The 18,686-nt window shown below is 41.2% G+C and overlaps 1 protein-coding gene across 1 annotated transcript; it reads left to right on the forward strand.

Annotated features, from left to right (window-relative positions):
* Positions 1 to 258: 258 nt before the first annotated feature.
* pitpnc1b (phosphatidylinositol transfer protein cytoplasmic 1b) lies at positions 259 to 16,853 on the forward strand. The gene is made up of 9 exons (XM_053326587.1): positions 259 to 825; positions 3,726 to 3,874; positions 6,347 to 6,443; positions 6,842 to 6,913; positions 8,061 to 8,153; positions 13,418 to 13,573; positions 14,525 to 14,588; positions 14,770 to 14,856; positions 16,425 to 16,853. Exons 1-9 carry the CDS (start codon positions 778 to 780, stop codon positions 16,580 to 16,582), a joined length of 924 nt encoding a protein of 307 aa, XP_053182562.1. The 5' UTR covers positions 259 to 777; the 3' UTR covers positions 16,583 to 16,853.
* The last annotated feature ends 1,833 nt before the right edge of the window (positions 16,854 to 18,686 follow it).

Here is an 18,686-nt window from a genome sequence, read left to right on the forward strand (position 1 = left end):
GACAGAGAAGACAGAACTGATAGAGATCAGAGAGAAGGAGGGGGTGACACAGGTGAGGAGTTAGTAAAGTACAGTGGGCGGGGAGTGGATAGTATGGGAGGGAAAGAAGGGGGGAAGGAGGGAGGGTGGGAGGGAGGGAGGGAGGGAGGGAAAAAAGAGATAAGGAAGGAACAGGCAAAGGAATTTCTTGAGGAACTGAAAGCAGCGGAGGGCGGTTGAGGCGAAAGGGAGGAGCACACAGCAGACAGCAAGGTTACACATAATAAGTCTGGGGAGGAATTAAAACAAAGCACAGAGAGGCAGGGACGGAAGAGAACAGGTAGAGTCAGTAAGAAGAACTTTTCAATCTTACTTCACAGCTAATTACCACCTCTTCACTTTGGTGCAAATAAGTAAACAGAAAGTAAAAGAGAAAAGCAGAAAGCAACACACAAACAGAAAGGGCAGCTAAAGGCAGCGGAGAAAAAGCAGAAGTAACACGAAGAAGGAGGGAGGGGGCAGTTAAAAAGTCGTGTTCAGGAGATTAATTGAAGAAAAAGAAAGAAAAAAGGAGCAGCAAGGAGGAAAAGTAAGAACCTGCAGAAACTCATTGACAGAGAGGACCGGACTTAACTCCATGGACTACTGACATCAGCACAACAAAGGAAGAAGAGCGTCAGAAAAGAGGTCACTGTGGTGCAGCAGCAGTTAGCTTCGCTGAGTGTGCCTACTATGCAGCTGAGATAGACAGACCTCAAGCACAGACACTTCTCAGTTCATAAAAACTAACTCAGTACCATGTTGATGAAAGAGTACCGCATATGCATGCCACTGACTGTGGATGAGGTAAGTGTGTTTGTCTTTCCCACGCTTTTTCTCTCTCTCTCTCACACACACACACACACACACACACACACTAAGTGTACCTTCCAACAACTGTAAATTGCAAGACAAAGAGGGGATTTTATTTCAATTGTGAACGTGTTGTTACGAGTTATAATCTTGAAAGTGTTAATGTGCTGATAAGAAAACTGCCAACAGAGCACACAGACCTCCTGTCGCTGCTCTGCGGGAGCTTAGCACACTGGGTAGTGAGGTATGTTCTGCACGGACAGACCGGGCCAATCTGACGGAGGCAATGTGTAACACCTGGCCAGCAGCATCATAGCATGCTGTTGTGTCTAAATTATCTCCCCCATCTGTCTCCCTCTCTATGTACCTCGCTTGCTCGCTGAAGCACTCCTAGCTGTGCAGAAACTAGTTAAACTGGTTACAGTTTGGCCAGACCTACATGCAAACAAAGGCATTTGGCCTCCAGCTTTAAAAACAAAGTAGATCCTGCAAGAGAGAACAGAGGGGCGGACATGGGAGTTATGCGCCAAAGTGCCCTTCAAAAATAATGACCTCACAACCTCTTAAACCCCCCGTCTGCCACGTCCCATTCAACTCTACCTGTTACCACAACAATGACAGTGATAAATTACAATCCAAAACAGGATTTACTATATCAGTGCCAGGCAAAATGAAACTTGAGCTGGCAGCAAATCCTCTTTTGTCTGAAAAAAGGATTTGCTTTGGTGCAGTTAACTATAACTGCACCTTATTTGAGGCAGTAGTATTCAAGTCATAACATTTACCTTGGCAAAAGCCATTTACAACATCCTAACCCTCACTCCACTTTTGAGGGGCACATCATTGATTTTCAGGTATGAAATATCCAACAGCCCTCCTGTAACACAACACGGTCCAGGTGTGTTGAACAATGTTCACTATTGTATTCTGTGGTGAGAAAAGCAGACAAGTGGCAGCCTTAGATCAGGTGGTTAGAGTGGGTCAGCCTTTAATTGTGGGGTTGGTGGTTCAATCCCAGCTTTGACTCACATGATGAAGTGTCCTTTACTTAGATGCTAAACTACAAGTTTTTTCCATATGTAGGAGGAAGAATGTAAGTCAGTTAGAGCAAAGGTGTCTGTGTAATATAACAGTGTTCAACTTATGTCACTATGATGTCCATCATATACTCTTTTTTTATAAGGAATTAGATAAAAAATGCTTGTAGTGGTTATTTTGGGAAAAGGTCCTTGTATGTGTTTTGCAGAATCTCTCATTTTCATTGTCAGTGGACCAATTCGGGGTTACATAACAAACTCAAGTGCTTTTATGATTTTATCACATGTATTTTTTTAATTGCCTTGAGCTAAAATCATAAATTCTTTCATTTTCAGTTGCTGTCACACTGACACTATCTGCAGAGTCGCTGCCCTTCAGTGATGAGCTATATTTACACTACTCAGGAATTTATAACAAAAGCACTGATTGTAAACCTATCCTCACCCTTTTATAAAAAAAAGACAATAGGAAGAAAATGCATGCTAAATATTGTTTCTCAGCACGTCAGTCATGACAGCTATTCAGAGTGCATAGTTGTGATTTAAGGACAGATAAGTCTTTCAACTTCCAGCTGAGATTAACTTTAAAAGTGAAAGGAATCAAAACCTTTGTATGGGATGTGCTGGCTGCGCTGTAGAGTGTTAGTCTTAAGACGGTGTAAAAGCACCCATCACTGTGATTAATTAAGCTCTATGAATACCCAATAAGTAAATATTGAATGTTGACATTCCACAGTAATTGGAACAAGAAGGAGTGTCACACTGATGTCAACAGTGTACAGTGAAGGATGGCAAAATGATATCTGCCCTTGTCTTTCTCTCTTCCTCCCCATTTTACTCTGTTTCTGTTTTTAATTAAAATAATGCTTTAGTGGCACATCGATAGAGATTGACAAAATGAATTACATTATGGTGGCCACAGCAGCACAGTTTGTGTTTTCAGTATAATTTTATTGCTTTTTCATAATAACTTTATAAACAAAGTTCATCGAGCGATTTGCAATTAAAGCAAGCAACAAGCAATAATAATGTACATAGAAACAAGTTAGGGAAGAATAGAAAGAGCCAGATTGCAGAATCAGTGAAAAAAATAATTACTGGGTAAAGCATGTCATTTTTAAATTGCTCCAAAGACAACACTGATTCTGTCAGGCTGAGCTCATCCATAGAGCCGGTGCCCAGAGGCCTCGTCCTCTTTCCACTCACTGACACAAAATACACCAGACTCATCGGCATCAAGCTCAAACTAGGCCTGCACCAGAGGAGAAAGTCCCATCCCCCCTAATTTAGACACCCTGTATTCACCCTCACTGGCCAAATTAAATTTTGATGTCTGATACGGTCACTTGAGGGAAATCTTTGTACACAGCATGCAACTATTTAAAAAATGAAGAGCAAATACAAAGCTCGTGCCTAAGCAGCACTGAGTAGGCTAAGTGCCTCTCAAGACAAAACTGGACTCAGCAACTGTGGTTGAACCTGCTGCCAGGATTTTCTGCTGTTGCTCTCACCAGCTACTAAGAGCTTCCGCTAAGTGGGTGGTGCACATTATAATTACTTAAACGGAGTGCCCAGTTTATTGATTTGATATGAATGAATGAACACACATGTAATAGATGTTGCATGTACTAAGTAGACAGAAATAACAACACAATTACTGCTCTGTTTAAATTGTTTTTTATGCATGACCACAATATACACTTTGTGAATGAAACTTAACCTGTACTCACTTTGATTTTAGATTAGGGATGATGGAAGATGATTATACTTTCAGTTTCATGTTTTCTCATCAGTCTCTTTTTTTCTCCTCACCTTCACCACTGTAAACCTCATCCTAAACCTCTCCTCGGGCTTCAGTATAGGATTGGGCAGCTGTACATGATCAGTAAGCACAGCTGTGAACAGAGTGGTGGAGGAGAAGGGGTGGAGGTGGTGAGGAACGAGTCCGATATTCACCCTCAGCACGGCCAAGGACAGATGACCGAGAAGCGAATCTACCTCAGCAGGTAAAGTGCACTCTAATTATTTTGTTGCTGAACTTTAACTCTGCCTATTTGCAAACTGAGTGATCTTTGACCTCTTACTTCACTGCAAAGCTTCACATTCTAAAGATCTGAGTTGCAGGTATCACTACTGACAAGCCATAAAATGTAATCTCAACAGCACAGTGACACTGCAGTGAAACCTGCCTAAATCCAAAGTCCAAGTACCAGAAACATGCTGAGATCGATACTGTGGGGTTACAGTGGAAATGTCATTGTACTATGAGCTCATAGGCCGGCAAACAGTTCAATTATTTTCATTGTGTAAGTACAGACTGGGAAATCACACCTGTGTCATCCTGATGATGGTAATTACAGGATGTGTGACACATTTTTAGGCTGTAATATTTGGCTTCTAGTGTATCAGTCATATAGTCATATATTAGTGTTGGTTGCGCAAGGTATTAAAAGCTATTCACGCCACAAAAGGTTATTCACACTATAACCATGTGTACAAAAAGCACAAATTATCAGGTACTTTTTCTTATTGGTTAGGTCATGCATTTAAAAGCAGTATGTTAACAGATAATGGTTTTTTAATGGTGGATATCTGTAAACTGAGGCTGGTGTATACATGAATAATTACTGCCAGTATAATAACATACAAAGGTAATGTAGCAATTTACATTTATTTTAATTTTATTTTTTTATTATTAATTTTATGACAACTTGAGGATTTGGGTGGGGGGGGGGGGTTGTTATATTTAGTATTTGTTGGCTTGGAGCTGTTACCACGCAGTCTGCAAAGACTCCAAAAAGTTATTGCTCCAAGCAAAGAAATAGTCCAGCACAGATTCTGTAACCTTCGGCGAGGACTAGGCTATCCTGTTCCTCTTAATCCAGTCTTCATCCAGTCTTTATACTAAGATAAACTAAGCTAACCAGCTTCTGGCTGTAGATTCATATTTATCGTACAAACTTGAGAGTAATATCGATTTTCTCACCTAGCTCTCTACAAATGTGAATTTGAGTATTTCCTGAAATGTAAAATTACTGCCTTGATATTTTGTCAATATGTCAACAACTTCAGCTCCAAGCTGTATATATGTTTGCTATATATTTTTTAATAAATACTTGTTCACTCTCCATCAGTAAACACCATACCATCATGCAATCCATGAGCTGTATCTGATAGCTCCACAGAAATCTTGTAAGTGGAGCTAGTTAGTGGACTCTGAGTTAAGATTTTTTTACATTTATTTTTTAATTAAACTATTAAACTAAACTACAACACCTAGAACCAAGACTGAACCTTAAAGCTCAACAGGTTTAAAAAATGATTTGGTCATGTGTATTAATATTATCTGTTCATGGACCAGTTATGGACTATTCAGGAGAAGCACAAATACATTAATAAACTTACTTATGTCTGCTTACAATTATTGTGCTTTATAAACAAAGGTGAATTGGTGAATATGTCTTTCCAATATGATTTAAACAAATTAGACAATCTGCAGTCATTAAAGTAACAAGGAAGTGTTACATCTTAAACGTGATGATGATTTAAAGCTATGCATGACCGACTGTCCTTGTTATTGTGCTGGAAGGATTATTTGAAATTAACCATCAATCAATGAATTTTGATTATGATGAAAGTCTGCTCTGAAAACAAGCAAAAATGTATTTTAATTCTACATTCATTTCCTAACCCTAAACTGACCGCTCTCATTTTCCTAAAATAACCTCAACTCCAACTCTAATCACCACTATAAACCCAAGGCCTAATCCTAAAATAAACTCTAAGAAAAGTAAAGAAATGTTCTCACTGTGGAGGATTTTCCTAATCTCTGTGCTTGCAGGACATTTGGTCCTCATTAGTGAATAAATGCTAGAACACAAGCACAAGCACACGCATTTGTATTTATATTGTTGTGAGGACCCTCATTAACATAAATGCATTCCCTCGCCCTAACCATCACAAGTAAATGCCAAACCCCATCTCTTATCTTAAACTGAACCTAAACCCTTTTTGTCACCTTTAAAACCAAGTCTCTTTGAAAGTTTGCCCCAAAATGAGACAGACCAAAATGTCCTCACATTCTATTAATGTTCTCACTCCCAACTAAAATTGGCCCTCACAAAGGTAGACATATCAGTACACACAAACACACACACACACACACACACATACACACACACACACACACACACACACACAGTACAGTATAGTACAGTGAGTGCAGAATGTTTTCCACCTCAATCATGTTCTGACATGTGACCTAGAAGCAACAGTAACAATTCATCACCACAGGTGTAATTGGGAATGAGTCATACAAATGAACACTGTGGTGAGAGTAGCCTACAGGTAATCTGGCTATGAATGGCACAAAAACCACTTAGCATTTCTCTTTCTCTATGTCTTTTGACATAATCTCTCTCTCTCGGACTCTCCTACCCACTCTGACTGATTCTTATTTCTTTCTGTGTTGGTTTCAGTAAACTGCCGTCCTGGGCAAAAGCGTTCGTCCCGCGATTTTTCTTTGTGACAGAAAAGGCCTGGAACTTCTACCCATATACCATCACAGGTACTTGTGTGTTTATGTTTGAGTGACTTTGTTTGTGTCAAACATCAGGTTACTTTCACCTCAATGCATAATGCAAAACTTATTTACTTTTAACAGCTGGTTTTCCAAGTACCATCAAATATTTATAATTGTGTATGCATGTATTCCCCTGTGGTAACGTAGAGCAATTGCATGCTCATGCATGTGTGAGTAACTAATGCTGTTTTCTCCCTTTCCATATTGAACGTCCCTGGTGCTTCAGAGTACTCAGTAAGTATTCTCACACATCATTTACTGTACATGAATGCAACAGAGCTCATTCTCATCTATTTTCAGTATCAACATATCTAATCTGCACCTGCTTCCACTCTCTGTATCTGTACCCCACAACTCTTTTTCCTCATTTTTACCTCTTGTCACCCTGTAGGTATCATTTCTCCCCAAGTTCAGCATCCGTATTGAGACAAGATTTGAGAACAACAACGGTGATAACGACAATGTGAGTATGAGGGGGAGAGGGGGAGCAAGAGGTGAGAAAGATGGAATGATTAGAGGAAAGGGAGGGGGAAGACAAATGGAATGAGAGAAATCATCATTTTCTCTGCAGCGCAAAGAAAATGTTCATCAAATTGATGTGCCCATTACAAGGAAAACAAGCAAAGCACATAATGCAGTATTGGCAGATCTATTAACCAGACATGCAGCGCGTTGAGCACAGCTGCCATGCTGCATTTTGTCCAAGGCCAAAACGCATAAAAACACACACAGAGACATTCACAAGCAATTGCAACTCTGTCTGGCCCTGATGTTTCCACTCCGTAATCAAGGAACAAGACACAACATGTCAAATATGGAGATGCAGAGTTAAGCTTGTGGAGAGAAATGCGGTGAATCTTGTTTCATGTCGCAGGTCGTTAAACGTTACATACATTTATTCCAAACAAACACGTATCATAGACAAAGTTGTGCATGACCTACAGTACACGCGATTATGTAAGCTTCAAGGCTTTACGTTTCTACACCACAGGGACAATGGGTCTGATGGGGAAACTGGGAGAGCATTTTGAGCGTGTTGTAGAGAGCGACTCAATGCATCCAGCTAATGCAACACATTCCATTAGAGGGAGCAAGACCTTGGGTAGATGCAGACCAACAAAAGCACCAGCTGAGTGTAGCGGGCTATTATCTAACACCAGGTTTTCTTTATTTGTTAGTTTTCAACTATGAAATGAACAAACTTCAGAAAGGCATTAGAACCATTTTTAAACAAGATCAGATAAAAGTGCGACACCCCCACCCCCTGGAGCTTCCCTCCATTCTCTCTAAAGGAAAAATGTATTCCGCCATCATAACTCTTCTTTTCTCTCTCTCCTTTAATATCCCTTCGACCGCCTTGTTTTTTTTTTCCTCGCCCCTTCCTCTCTTTGCCTGTTTACTCCTCTGCTTGCTCCAGTATGAGTTGCTCCAAGGGCCTCAGGGTGGGATATAGAGAGGGGTGTTATGGTGTATGACCTCACTTTTCCACAGTTACTTATCTACTCTCATCCTTTCCTCCGCTGAGTGAGTGACTGCGCTTGTGTTTGAGAGTGTGTGTAAGTGTCTACTCTCATTATACTGTATGACCTCCCTTCTCTGTTTGAATGTAGGTGTTTGGGGATACACCAACCCCAGCAGAGAATGTGAGTTTACTGGATATCCTGAGTGACCCCATTCCTGAAAAGCACTACAAAGAGTCAGAGGTACGTACAGCTCTGTTATACACACACAAACGTGTACTATTGTTGACTCTTTTGAATCAACCAAAGTAAAGTGCTTTAATTACCTCAAAAAATTGTCGAATATTTTAGGAAATATGCTTTGGGAAATACACTTAGAGTTACACATGATGACTGGTGTATAAACGGCTAACCTCACTTAAATGCTGTAGCCAATCAGAATACATGTTCAACAGATGTGAGGCCTGTTCCTGACGAAGTAAAGTGTTAACAGCAATGTCACTCTCTGCCTAGTCGTTATAGATAATAATGTAATCTAGAGTCAGAATAAAGGAAAAGTAATCTGAAGTCACCCAAAGTGGGAGAAGGATGCACCTCGATGACACAGTCAAACAAAAAAGTCAACCCCAAGCCCTCCTGTGTCCTGTTAAACAAGCTAAACAAGCTAGCAAGGGAAAAAAATGTTGGCCATGAATAAAACAAGTGAGAACAACACAGGAAACAGGTGAGTGAGGCTGTGGATAAGTCAGACAAACGTAAATCAGAAAATTAACAGGAAACTACATGAAGGGCAGAAAAAAATGAGCCAGGCAGCACAAACAACATCAGCTCCAGCAGTGTGCAACCGAAACCACCAGGGGAGTTTGATTTTAAAAATGTACGTGAATGGTCAAAGTGAATAAGATGTTTCCAGCGCTCCAGAATAGCATCAAGCTCGGATAAATAGACATAAGAATACCAAGTAAATACACCGATGTACACTCACTCTAGGGACAAAGATGACAACATATTGAATGTCTTTCCATTAAATGACAATCAGAAAAAAATGTATTAAGATATGAAACAGGATTTTGAGAAACACTGTGTGAGTGAAAAAACATTATTTTTGGGCTTGCACGGTTCAACAGGCGCCATCAAGAGCCAGGAGAAAGTGCTGAAGCATTTATTACTTCTGTCCATAGCCTAGCTGAGCATTGTGCATTTGGAGATCTAAGAGAAGAATTGATCATAGACAGAATTGTTATTGGTCAAAGATATGAAATACTGTCTGAGTCATTGCAGTTAGATCTTGAACTCACATTAGTCAAAACTACAGCCAGTGTGCGTCACAGTGAGGAAATAAAGAAGCAGCAGCCAATACTACGTGGCAGCTTAAATGAGAGGCAGTCAGAGAACGTGGACGCATTAAATGCCAGGCGACAAACCCAGAGAGACACAAAAAGGACAAAAATATAGCTCACAAGTCAAGCCAGAAAATACAAACAGAGTCACAGGTTGTGGAAGATGTATTAATGCAACAAATCACCAGAGGAAGGATAGCCCCACCAAACTGCAGAACGCAAATACAAACAAAGGACATCAGTTGGTGGCATCTATGATTTCACAAAAGATCCTGCAGCCCATGGAGAAGAAGGTGTCTCCTTACTTGGAGAGGTGATTATTGAGATTGACAGTGTTGAACATGAGTGGACAGAAACTCTTTAATTAAATAGTAAGGCAGCGGAGCTCTAATTAGACATTCAAGCTGGACTTTCAGCTATTCCGAGCCACCACTACTCCACAGAACAAACATGGGACACAGCAACACGTAAGGACAGATCAAGTCAGGCAGCTCCTGGATGTAAGACGATACTACAAAGTAAACTTGGAGTTTTGAAACAAGACAACTGAACAAGACACCTATGTGGGGGGTCAAACTGATGAAATCGCCATTGGGACTTCTAGCCATTAAGGCCTTGACACTTGTCAAACAAGTGCATAGCGTTTAGGTGAAAGAAGTTATCAGAAATAGATCCCTTATAGTGTCCATGGGGTAGTGAAAGCTGAAGGACCCACACAAGCAAAATCATTTGCCCTCTCTGCCCCACGCTGATTCCCTCTCTCACTGCATGGAAGTGATGGGAGTGATAAGGTCACTAAACCCACTCCATGGTGTGCCAGCCTAGTGGTTGTGTCCGAAGCAAGATCAAAGGAGTAACTCTGGCTGTGTGCAGATCTGACACCCCATCAGGCTGAACATGATACCAAACCTCACCAGGTACTCAGGAAACTGAGAGATAAACGGCTAATGCTGAACAAGGACAAATGTGAGTTTGCCAGGAACAAAATTACACTGCATCACCACTGAGTGTGTCAATCCTGACCCAAAAAAGGTCAAAGCCATTCTGGAAATGCCAGAGCCAACCTGTGTTGCCACCATCACAAGAGCGATGGGCATGGCTAATAAGCTGGGCAAGTTCCTGCCTCATCTGGCACCATTCACACAACCTGTGAAAGCTCTTCTGCCTGAGAAGACAGACTAGTGCTGGAGAGCACCACAAGAAGAATCTGAAGCCAGAACTCAGCTCACCCAAAGTCCCGGCTTTAAACAATGCATGTGTATCAGCTGTCATATTATTCTTCAGTCTTGGAGCTATTCAGATCCAGACCAGCCAGAGAGTAGAGACTGGAAGCCAGTTGTTTTCATCTCCCGAAGTTTGTCTAATGCTGAGAAACACTATGCTTAGATCGAGAAGGGGGCACAAGTAGTAACCTGGTCATGTGAGCACCTGCAATCATACTTGCTTGGCATGAAGTTCACACTCGAGACAGATCACAAACATCTGCTGCCCATATTAAGTTTTAAGGTGCTGGACGAGCTTACTTCTTAAATCCTGAGATTGAAATTCTCTTGTGACATTTTACATGTATCCCGAAAACTACTCATTACGGCAGACACATTTTCACAAGCACCAGTAGAGCACACTCAGGCAGTGGAAGAACAGAAGGCAGACATCCAAATCTTTGTGGACACAATCAGACAGTCTCTCCCAGCTAATGAAGCTAGACCGCAGCAGATTGGAAAGACAGGCAGGAAGAAGACCACTTATACAGTACATTAATCAACTACTGTCAAACTCAGTGACCTGACAAAGCCCACCTATAGGACCTTACTGGAACCTAACCCTAACCCTAACCTGCCCCTGGCTAGGGATATTCTCCCGAAAAGACAAAGAGTTGTCATCCTCATCTTGTTAAAAGAAGAAATGCTCAGCATCCTCCATTTGGGTCACCAAGGGATAGTCAAGAACCAAGGCAGGGCCTGTCAGTTGGTCTGGTGGCCACGGCCTTCAGGTAACATTAGCAAGAAAGTTGGACACTGTCCCATATGCACAGAACAACTCAAAGGGGGCATACCCTGTTACCAAGTCCTGTTCTTAGGAGACCGTGGCAATGTATGGGAACAGACATATTAATATGGGACAAGGAGTGGTTGACTATTTCTCCCGATGCATAAGCCAACACAGTCATATCATCTCTAGAAAATCTTTGGCCAGTTTGGAGTATCCCAGAGCTGCTGATGTGAGACAACAGTCCACAGTATGCCTGTACTCTCTTATTAGACTTTGCCAGAGAGTATGGATTCACTCACATAATCAGCAGCCCAATATACCCACAAGTCAATTGAGAGGTTGAGTGAGCTGTTGCCACTGTGAAGACTTGTGAAAAGAGGGAGGATATCGTGCTAAAGCTCTGCTCCATTATCAAATCACTCCAATGGAGAACAGTTATTCTCCAGCACTGCTTCTCATGGAGAGACCGCTAAGGATCTCTCTGCCTCAAGTACCCAAAGCTTTGTCTCCACATTGACCCAACATCAGGCAGTTCTGGAGTATGGAAACACAAGGGAAGAGAATACAAAAGCAAATGTCATAGAACACACTACCTACCTGACTTGCGCCCAGGCTGAGCGTAAAAATCACCACGGTACTGTCAAACACACAGCCTCCCCAAGGTCTTACCTCATCAGAACTGTTGAGGAGAAACTGTATACATCTGCATGCAACTTATCCGACAACATCTGATACAAACACCAAAGATGACACAGACGCAGGTAGCGCTAACAAAACTGCAGTTGACCCAGACAGTACGCATGTTAGGAGCTCAGACAGACACTCTACTAAAGGTGTTACATGTGTTGCAAAAAAGAAAGAAAATTACCTGGTTTCATTTAAAGTAGTTATGTTTCAAAAGAAATGAATTGGATCATTAATATGAATAAAAATAAGCATTTTTTTGTTGTTAAATGCTAAAAGGAAAAAAGAGAGACAAAAGTTTATTTCTTAAAAAGGGAAGACATTAGGGTCAGAATAAATGTTCAACAGATATGGAAGTTGTGGGGTTTTTTCTTGACTAAGTGAATTGTTAACATCACCCTAATTCTCTGCCTCGTTATTACAGATAATAATGTAACAGACCAGTACCACTCTTAAGTCTGCTCAGGCAGGAGGAAATTGGCTTTTAGTTTAATTTAGCATGAACACTCGACGAAGGAGTAAACAACATAGCTAGCCTGGTTCAGCCCAGTTTAAAAATACAACTACCAGGACCTCTAAAACCCAATAGTTAACACGTTGGATCTTGTTGGTTAAATTAATAAACATGGAAACAAAGGACAAATTAAAGGGGTAGAGAGTGGTGAAAGTCAATGCAGCCGATCGCTATTCACAAAGTAGTAGTAACAGATAACTTTTCGTAATAATCGCAATGTCTCTTTTTTTATATTGCAAAGAAGCATATTTTCTAAAATGCTGAATTATTTGTTTCTTGTTGCTCATAATAGATACGGTATGTGCAACAGAACACAAATTATCATAAACAAATGCAAAAAACACTCTTTTATTCCTTGTTTACTTTGTTTACTTGCTTGTGTTTTTCCCTCTAAAGGAGCATAAATCAGTAATACACCCACACACCTTTTCCCAGTCTGCCTATCTTCAGTCCCTTCCCACCAAGGTTTCGCACATTTTTACTGCCAGCCATTGCATAGACACAAAGGTCAATTCACAGGACTGGTAAATGCAGATAAACACACATTGACACTGATATGGATATATAAACAAGTGCACATCCATTCATACACATGCAGAATAACCACAAGCACACCGAACTCCTGCCATGGTGAGAACCTAATATCACAGACACACTTTGCAGTCATCCTTTGGTCACAGATGCATAATGTATGTTATAATACTTTCTTCTTATGAGCTGTGTTAAGCAACAATCTGCTTGCACATCCACACATACTGTATCATCACACTAACTCACTCTCTCATACACACACACGCACGCACACGCGCACACACACACACGCACATACGCACACACGCACACACACACACACACACACACACACACACACACACACACACATACAAATCCATAACTTCCCTCTGAACATGCCTCAGAGGGACAAAGCTTTTGCAGACTCAGCAAGTATCAACTAGCACATAGTTTGCTCTTTGCAGGACCTGAGTCGCTGGCAGTCAAGTAAAACTGGCCGAGGGCCTCTGGAGAAAGACTGGAGAGACGACCACAAGCCCATTATGTGTTCCTACAAGCGGGTGCAATGCAGCTTTGAGGTCTACGGCTTTCAGACCAGGACAGAGGAGTTTATACACAGAGTAAGACATAGCTTTTTTTCCTATAATGTTGTTTTATTTTCCCCCGTGCTGATGTAAAGGGGGTTGCATCAAGATAAGATCTGCAATTAAGGTTAAAAGCCTTTATGGGTGTAATACAAAGTGGGAAAATTAAAATGTACAGTTAATTGGATTCAATAAAGTGCTTTGCTCTATTTTAGTATTCATTTCTGTAGGTTTGAGTCTTTCACTTCACATCTGGAGTGAAATGATTATCCTCAACAATCCTGAATGATTATTAGTTGTTTGAATGTGCTATGTCATGCATTTTGACATGAATTTATCATAACCATATTAATTTATGGGCATAAATTGTATTACTAAGTCCAATGCCAAAAAGGTTGTTAGCCTCAAATGACCTCTGCCTTGTATCTCATGTAATGCACCATTGAGTCAGATTTATCGTGATTTTTCCTGTATTCTTTCTGTTCTAGTCTTCTCTGTATTTTCTGGAAGGTTTTCAGAGTTTCTAACTACAAAGGCTGGTAGATAAGTAAAAGTAAGAGTAAGTTAAGTAAAACAGCTGATGGAAAAATCCCTTTCAACAAATGTACTGTATGCCCCACAATGAAGCAAAACAATGAAGCTCAAAGAAAAAACCAAAAGAAGTAAGAGCGAAACTAGCGACGCCCAGTCTGCAACATCAGTACAGTGAAACAAGTGTTTACGGGAAATGTGGTTATAGCTCGAACAAAGCATATAATACAACTGAGATAAGTCTCCACTTATGTGAGATAAGGTATCACTTATCTGAACCATGGTCTTGTTTCTTTCAAGTAATTACACAAAAGGTATGGTCATTATATCGACAATGACGTACTGAAAGATAATGCTAAGTGATGCATAATACAAGCAGAGCTACACATAATACATGTAGAATTTTAATGACATTGTTTCCTTCCTGCCATGTTTTTGTTTTCTTTGTTATCTCAGAACATCCGAGACATTCTTCTGGTTGGCCACAGGCAAGCAGTTGCATGGATAGATGAGTGGCACGGTAGGTCAGAAAAAGTCACAATGCAAATGTTTTCATATTAAAATAGAAAATATAACAGAGCAGTGTAGTTTTACTTTGTTGTATTTTTAAATATAACTTTACCCTCAATATACACACAGTGAACTTTAATACATATTTGATGCTCTATTCTAATGTAGTGTGTGCTGTGCTTTCCCCACAGGGCTGAGTTTGGATGAGGTGAGAGAGTATGAGCGGAAGATGCAAGAGACGACCAACAGCAAAGTCAAATCAAGCCAGAACAACACAGGTGAGGTTGGACCTCCTGACCTGCACTGTACAGAAATACCACAGAGGATATGAGAGGGGGGAGGAGGAGGGGGAGTGGGAGTTGGAGTGGGGGAGAGGAGAGAGAATACAGCTGGATATGAGCCACAGAGGTAGAGAGAGATGCAGGTGACGACGTAATGAAATGAGTCGCACACTAGATGAAAAGAACAGTTTGAAATCCACCATAGTTGTAATCCACCATAATTATGCTTGTATTTTATTTCAGCATAATAAACAGCAGACATACTGTAGCAGGGCTGTGAGGTGAAGTATAGAGAGAAAAATATACAGATTCCCATCCGAGGCACACATTTTTAGATCATTAGGAATTTACAATACATCTGAACAGGTATTTATTTACCCTGCCATGTAATCCACTGCTGTCAATGGACTGGATAATAGCATGATTTAATAGTTCTTTAATGCTAACAGGCTTAAACAGAGGCTGGTTGCACCACTAGCTCCTTAGCTGTGCCCTACAAGTACCCAGATGGCTGGTGTACATCTGTGAGAGAAAAATGGAGAGGGAAGAGCAGTCATAAAGCATTTCATAACACAAGGAGCAGTGAGGAGGGAGAGACAGAGGGTCTATGCCCAGAAAAGGAAGACAGAGAGACAGATGTAAGAGACTGAATAAGAGTGTAGGCTGGCTCATGAAGTGATAATGCCACTGCGTCGGTCTGATAAACACTGTAATGCAGCCACCTGCTGAACTCTCCCCATCACCAGCCCTTGCAACATAAATAACCAGCCATTGCAGCACTTAGCTGCAAATGTCAGGCCTGGTGGAGGTCTGTATGTGTGGGTGTGTGTGTGTGTGTGTGTGTGTGTGTGTGTGTGTGTGTGTGTGTGGTCACCCTGCACCCTGCTGGATAGTCTGGTGAACCTCAGCTGGATGTGAGAGATATCAAAGTTAGAATTATTCCTAGTATGGCCTGTAGCATCGTGCTGCCTGTGCTCTCTCTCTCTCTCTCTCTCTCTCTCTCTCACTCTCTATGCGATAATGAGAGACATTGAGCTGCAACAAATCTGCAGTCATTGCTCAACCTGCTGCAGCTCGCTGCACCGCCATGACCCCCTACAGGCCAACTGCTGCCATTGCGTTTATCTCCGCACAGACTGGACAGAGTAATAGTTTTCATTTCATTCATCTGCTGTAATAAAAGTAAATGGATGGATGGATGGTAATTTACTCTAGAGAGTCTAATAAAATGTCGGGTATGTGAGTTGATTATCAATAAGGGATTTAACTAACGGTAATCTAAATGTATGACACAGATTTTAGGTATACTTAAATAAATTGAAAACTCAAACACAGTTCTCCCTTTTTTGCTTTTCTTCTCAGTGCCTCTTTTGCTTCTCTTCCTCTTTTATCTCTGCCCTGTTGTTTGTTTCAACTCAAGTGTATCTCATTGTTTCTCCATTCCTCTGCCTCTTAGTTTTAATTTCAATTTGCTTTATTGACATATTAAATATATGGACAAAGAAAAAAGGAACAATTAAAAAAATCTCTTATCTGTCTCTCTGTCCTTTCTTTCCCTTTCTCAGGCCCACCGGCTGCCTCTCGTCCTGTGTTCTCACGCTCCATCTCAGTGACAGACGAGCGTTCCCTGAAGAAGATGGGAGTGACGACTGCGGCCATGTCTGACCCTTCAGACTCCTCTGTGCCACACAGTCCAATGCGACTCAACTCCACTCCTGAATGATGCATCTCACACACATGCACACACTCACACACACACACACATCTACTGTACTGTGCATACACAGAGAAACCTGTGTGATGTTATTTCTCCAACACAACCACAGGCTGAACATAATCACATTATAGAGGTTACTTGTTCTCCCCATTGTACAACATACACATTAATACTGCACAAACACCATGTGCCTACTCAAAGACAATTTCTACTGTCCACCGTGTCTTCAACAGCCTTTACATGCAGTGCATTTCAGAGTTTACTCTCCATTCCTCAGCTGTGGTGAAGCTCACCGACCACCAGCAGGGCTCTACGATTGTTTCCCAGCCCCTGGCCAGAAGCCTACAGACAGATGCATAAGGAGTTTAATAGAGTGGATCTAATGAGAGAGCTGAGAAGAAGCGGGGGGAGGGCTGTCAATGCTATGGATCTGCTCCCCTCTCCAACTCAGCCAATAGGTCAGACCAGGTGTATTGACAGAGGGCAGTGAGGCGTTGTATTGGCTCCTTGATCGCTTAGCAGAGAGTTGCAAATGGGTCAAGCCAGGGCTAAACTTCAATTATGGGTCAATGATCTGACCATTTATAAGACGATTAGCTTATTTTTTAATGTACATTTAGAGGAGAATGGGTTCTCATCATCAGGGATCAATGATGGCATCATTTGACTCATTTGATGCATATAATGCAGAAATAACAGTTTACTGTTGCCTTATTTGTAATATCCAGTATGACAATGAATCAAGTGGAAGATTTATGAGGAAATTACACTGTAAAGTCTTTTATAATGGATTTATATCAATGAATAAAAAAATGTCTTTCCAATGAAAAGGTTCACCAGTGCTGTGATATCTGTACAGATAAGTGAAAAAAATGGACTCCCTGCACACATTATGAGCCATGTTTGATCAGTATTGACCTGCAAAGATGGACCAGCTGCTCGCCCATCACAGCTCTCACATGTAATCTACTCACCAATTTCACACTTGTGTGCCATGTGGATCTGGCTACAGCAGCAGTGGACATGAAAAGAAGCACCCACTTGTTTGGTTCTGTAATTCATGGCAGTTTTCTCTGCAAGACAAGTATGAATAATGAATATTTAACAGATGCAGGGTTGTGAGTTGGGCGTGTGTGTATGTCTGTCATTGCTGTATCACTTTATTGTTCAAAACTTCAGGACAAAAGCCCAGGCTTGTCACAGAGAGACTTGGAAGTTCCTATGATTGACTGACATGGCAGCTTCCCTTTGAATGGTGCATTAAATAGATCACATTATGGGGCTCATTATGGCGTCTTTTATCCATACAAATCAAGAGCCAGCATGACAATTTGTTATTAACTTCCCGACAAAGGCTGCACACTTGCATTTACACACACACACACACACACACACACACACACACATAAATACATGCACGTAAAACTCTTTCTCTCAGTGTCTCTTTTTACAGTAGCAGCAGGAGGCTGATATGAAAGAGCAAGTGCTCAACACAGCCAGTCCTGTTCACAAGTGCTGCAGAGGGAGCACACACTGCCAGCTCCACTGCATTAACATTACCTCTTTCTCTTCTACTTCTTTGTCTCTCCCATTAAATTTTCTTTCTCATTATGACTGTCTCCTCCACTCACTCTCCTTTCTCTCTGTCCTCCTCCTTTATTCTCCCTCTCTCATTCTTGAAATCTCCCTTGATCTGCCTTTCTTTCGTTTCTCTTTATCTGCGTGTCCTCATCTGTGTTCCTCAAGAGGGCCTCTAAAGAAGATGTACTGTGTTCATTATATGGAAATGTTCCCCATGGTACATTATCATAGATCCTGACCCTGTAGCGCTGAATCATCCTGCTATTCCCAGTACGCCAGTCAGACCCCACAAATAGTATGGTGGAGGGAAGACGGGACGCTCTCCAGAGCCGCATCCAGTCAGCTGCACTGCTGTCTCCTCCACTGACTGTACTGTAAATGTTACACCCTAAAAAAGGGAGACATCAATAAAGATGCTCAGACACAATACTTCCTCTCTGGCAGCCTCATTGAGAATGTATTATTTTCAGAAGTATTTACATAGGTGCAAAACTTCTTTCTATATAAAATTTTCCAATAATAACATCTC

Source organism: Scomber japonicus, chromosome 10, assembly GCF_027409825.1.
Source record: "Scomber japonicus isolate fScoJap1 chromosome 10, fScoJap1.pri, whole genome shotgun sequence".
Classification (NCBI taxonomy): domain Eukaryota; kingdom Metazoa; phylum Chordata; class Actinopteri; order Scombriformes; family Scombridae; genus Scomber; species Scomber japonicus.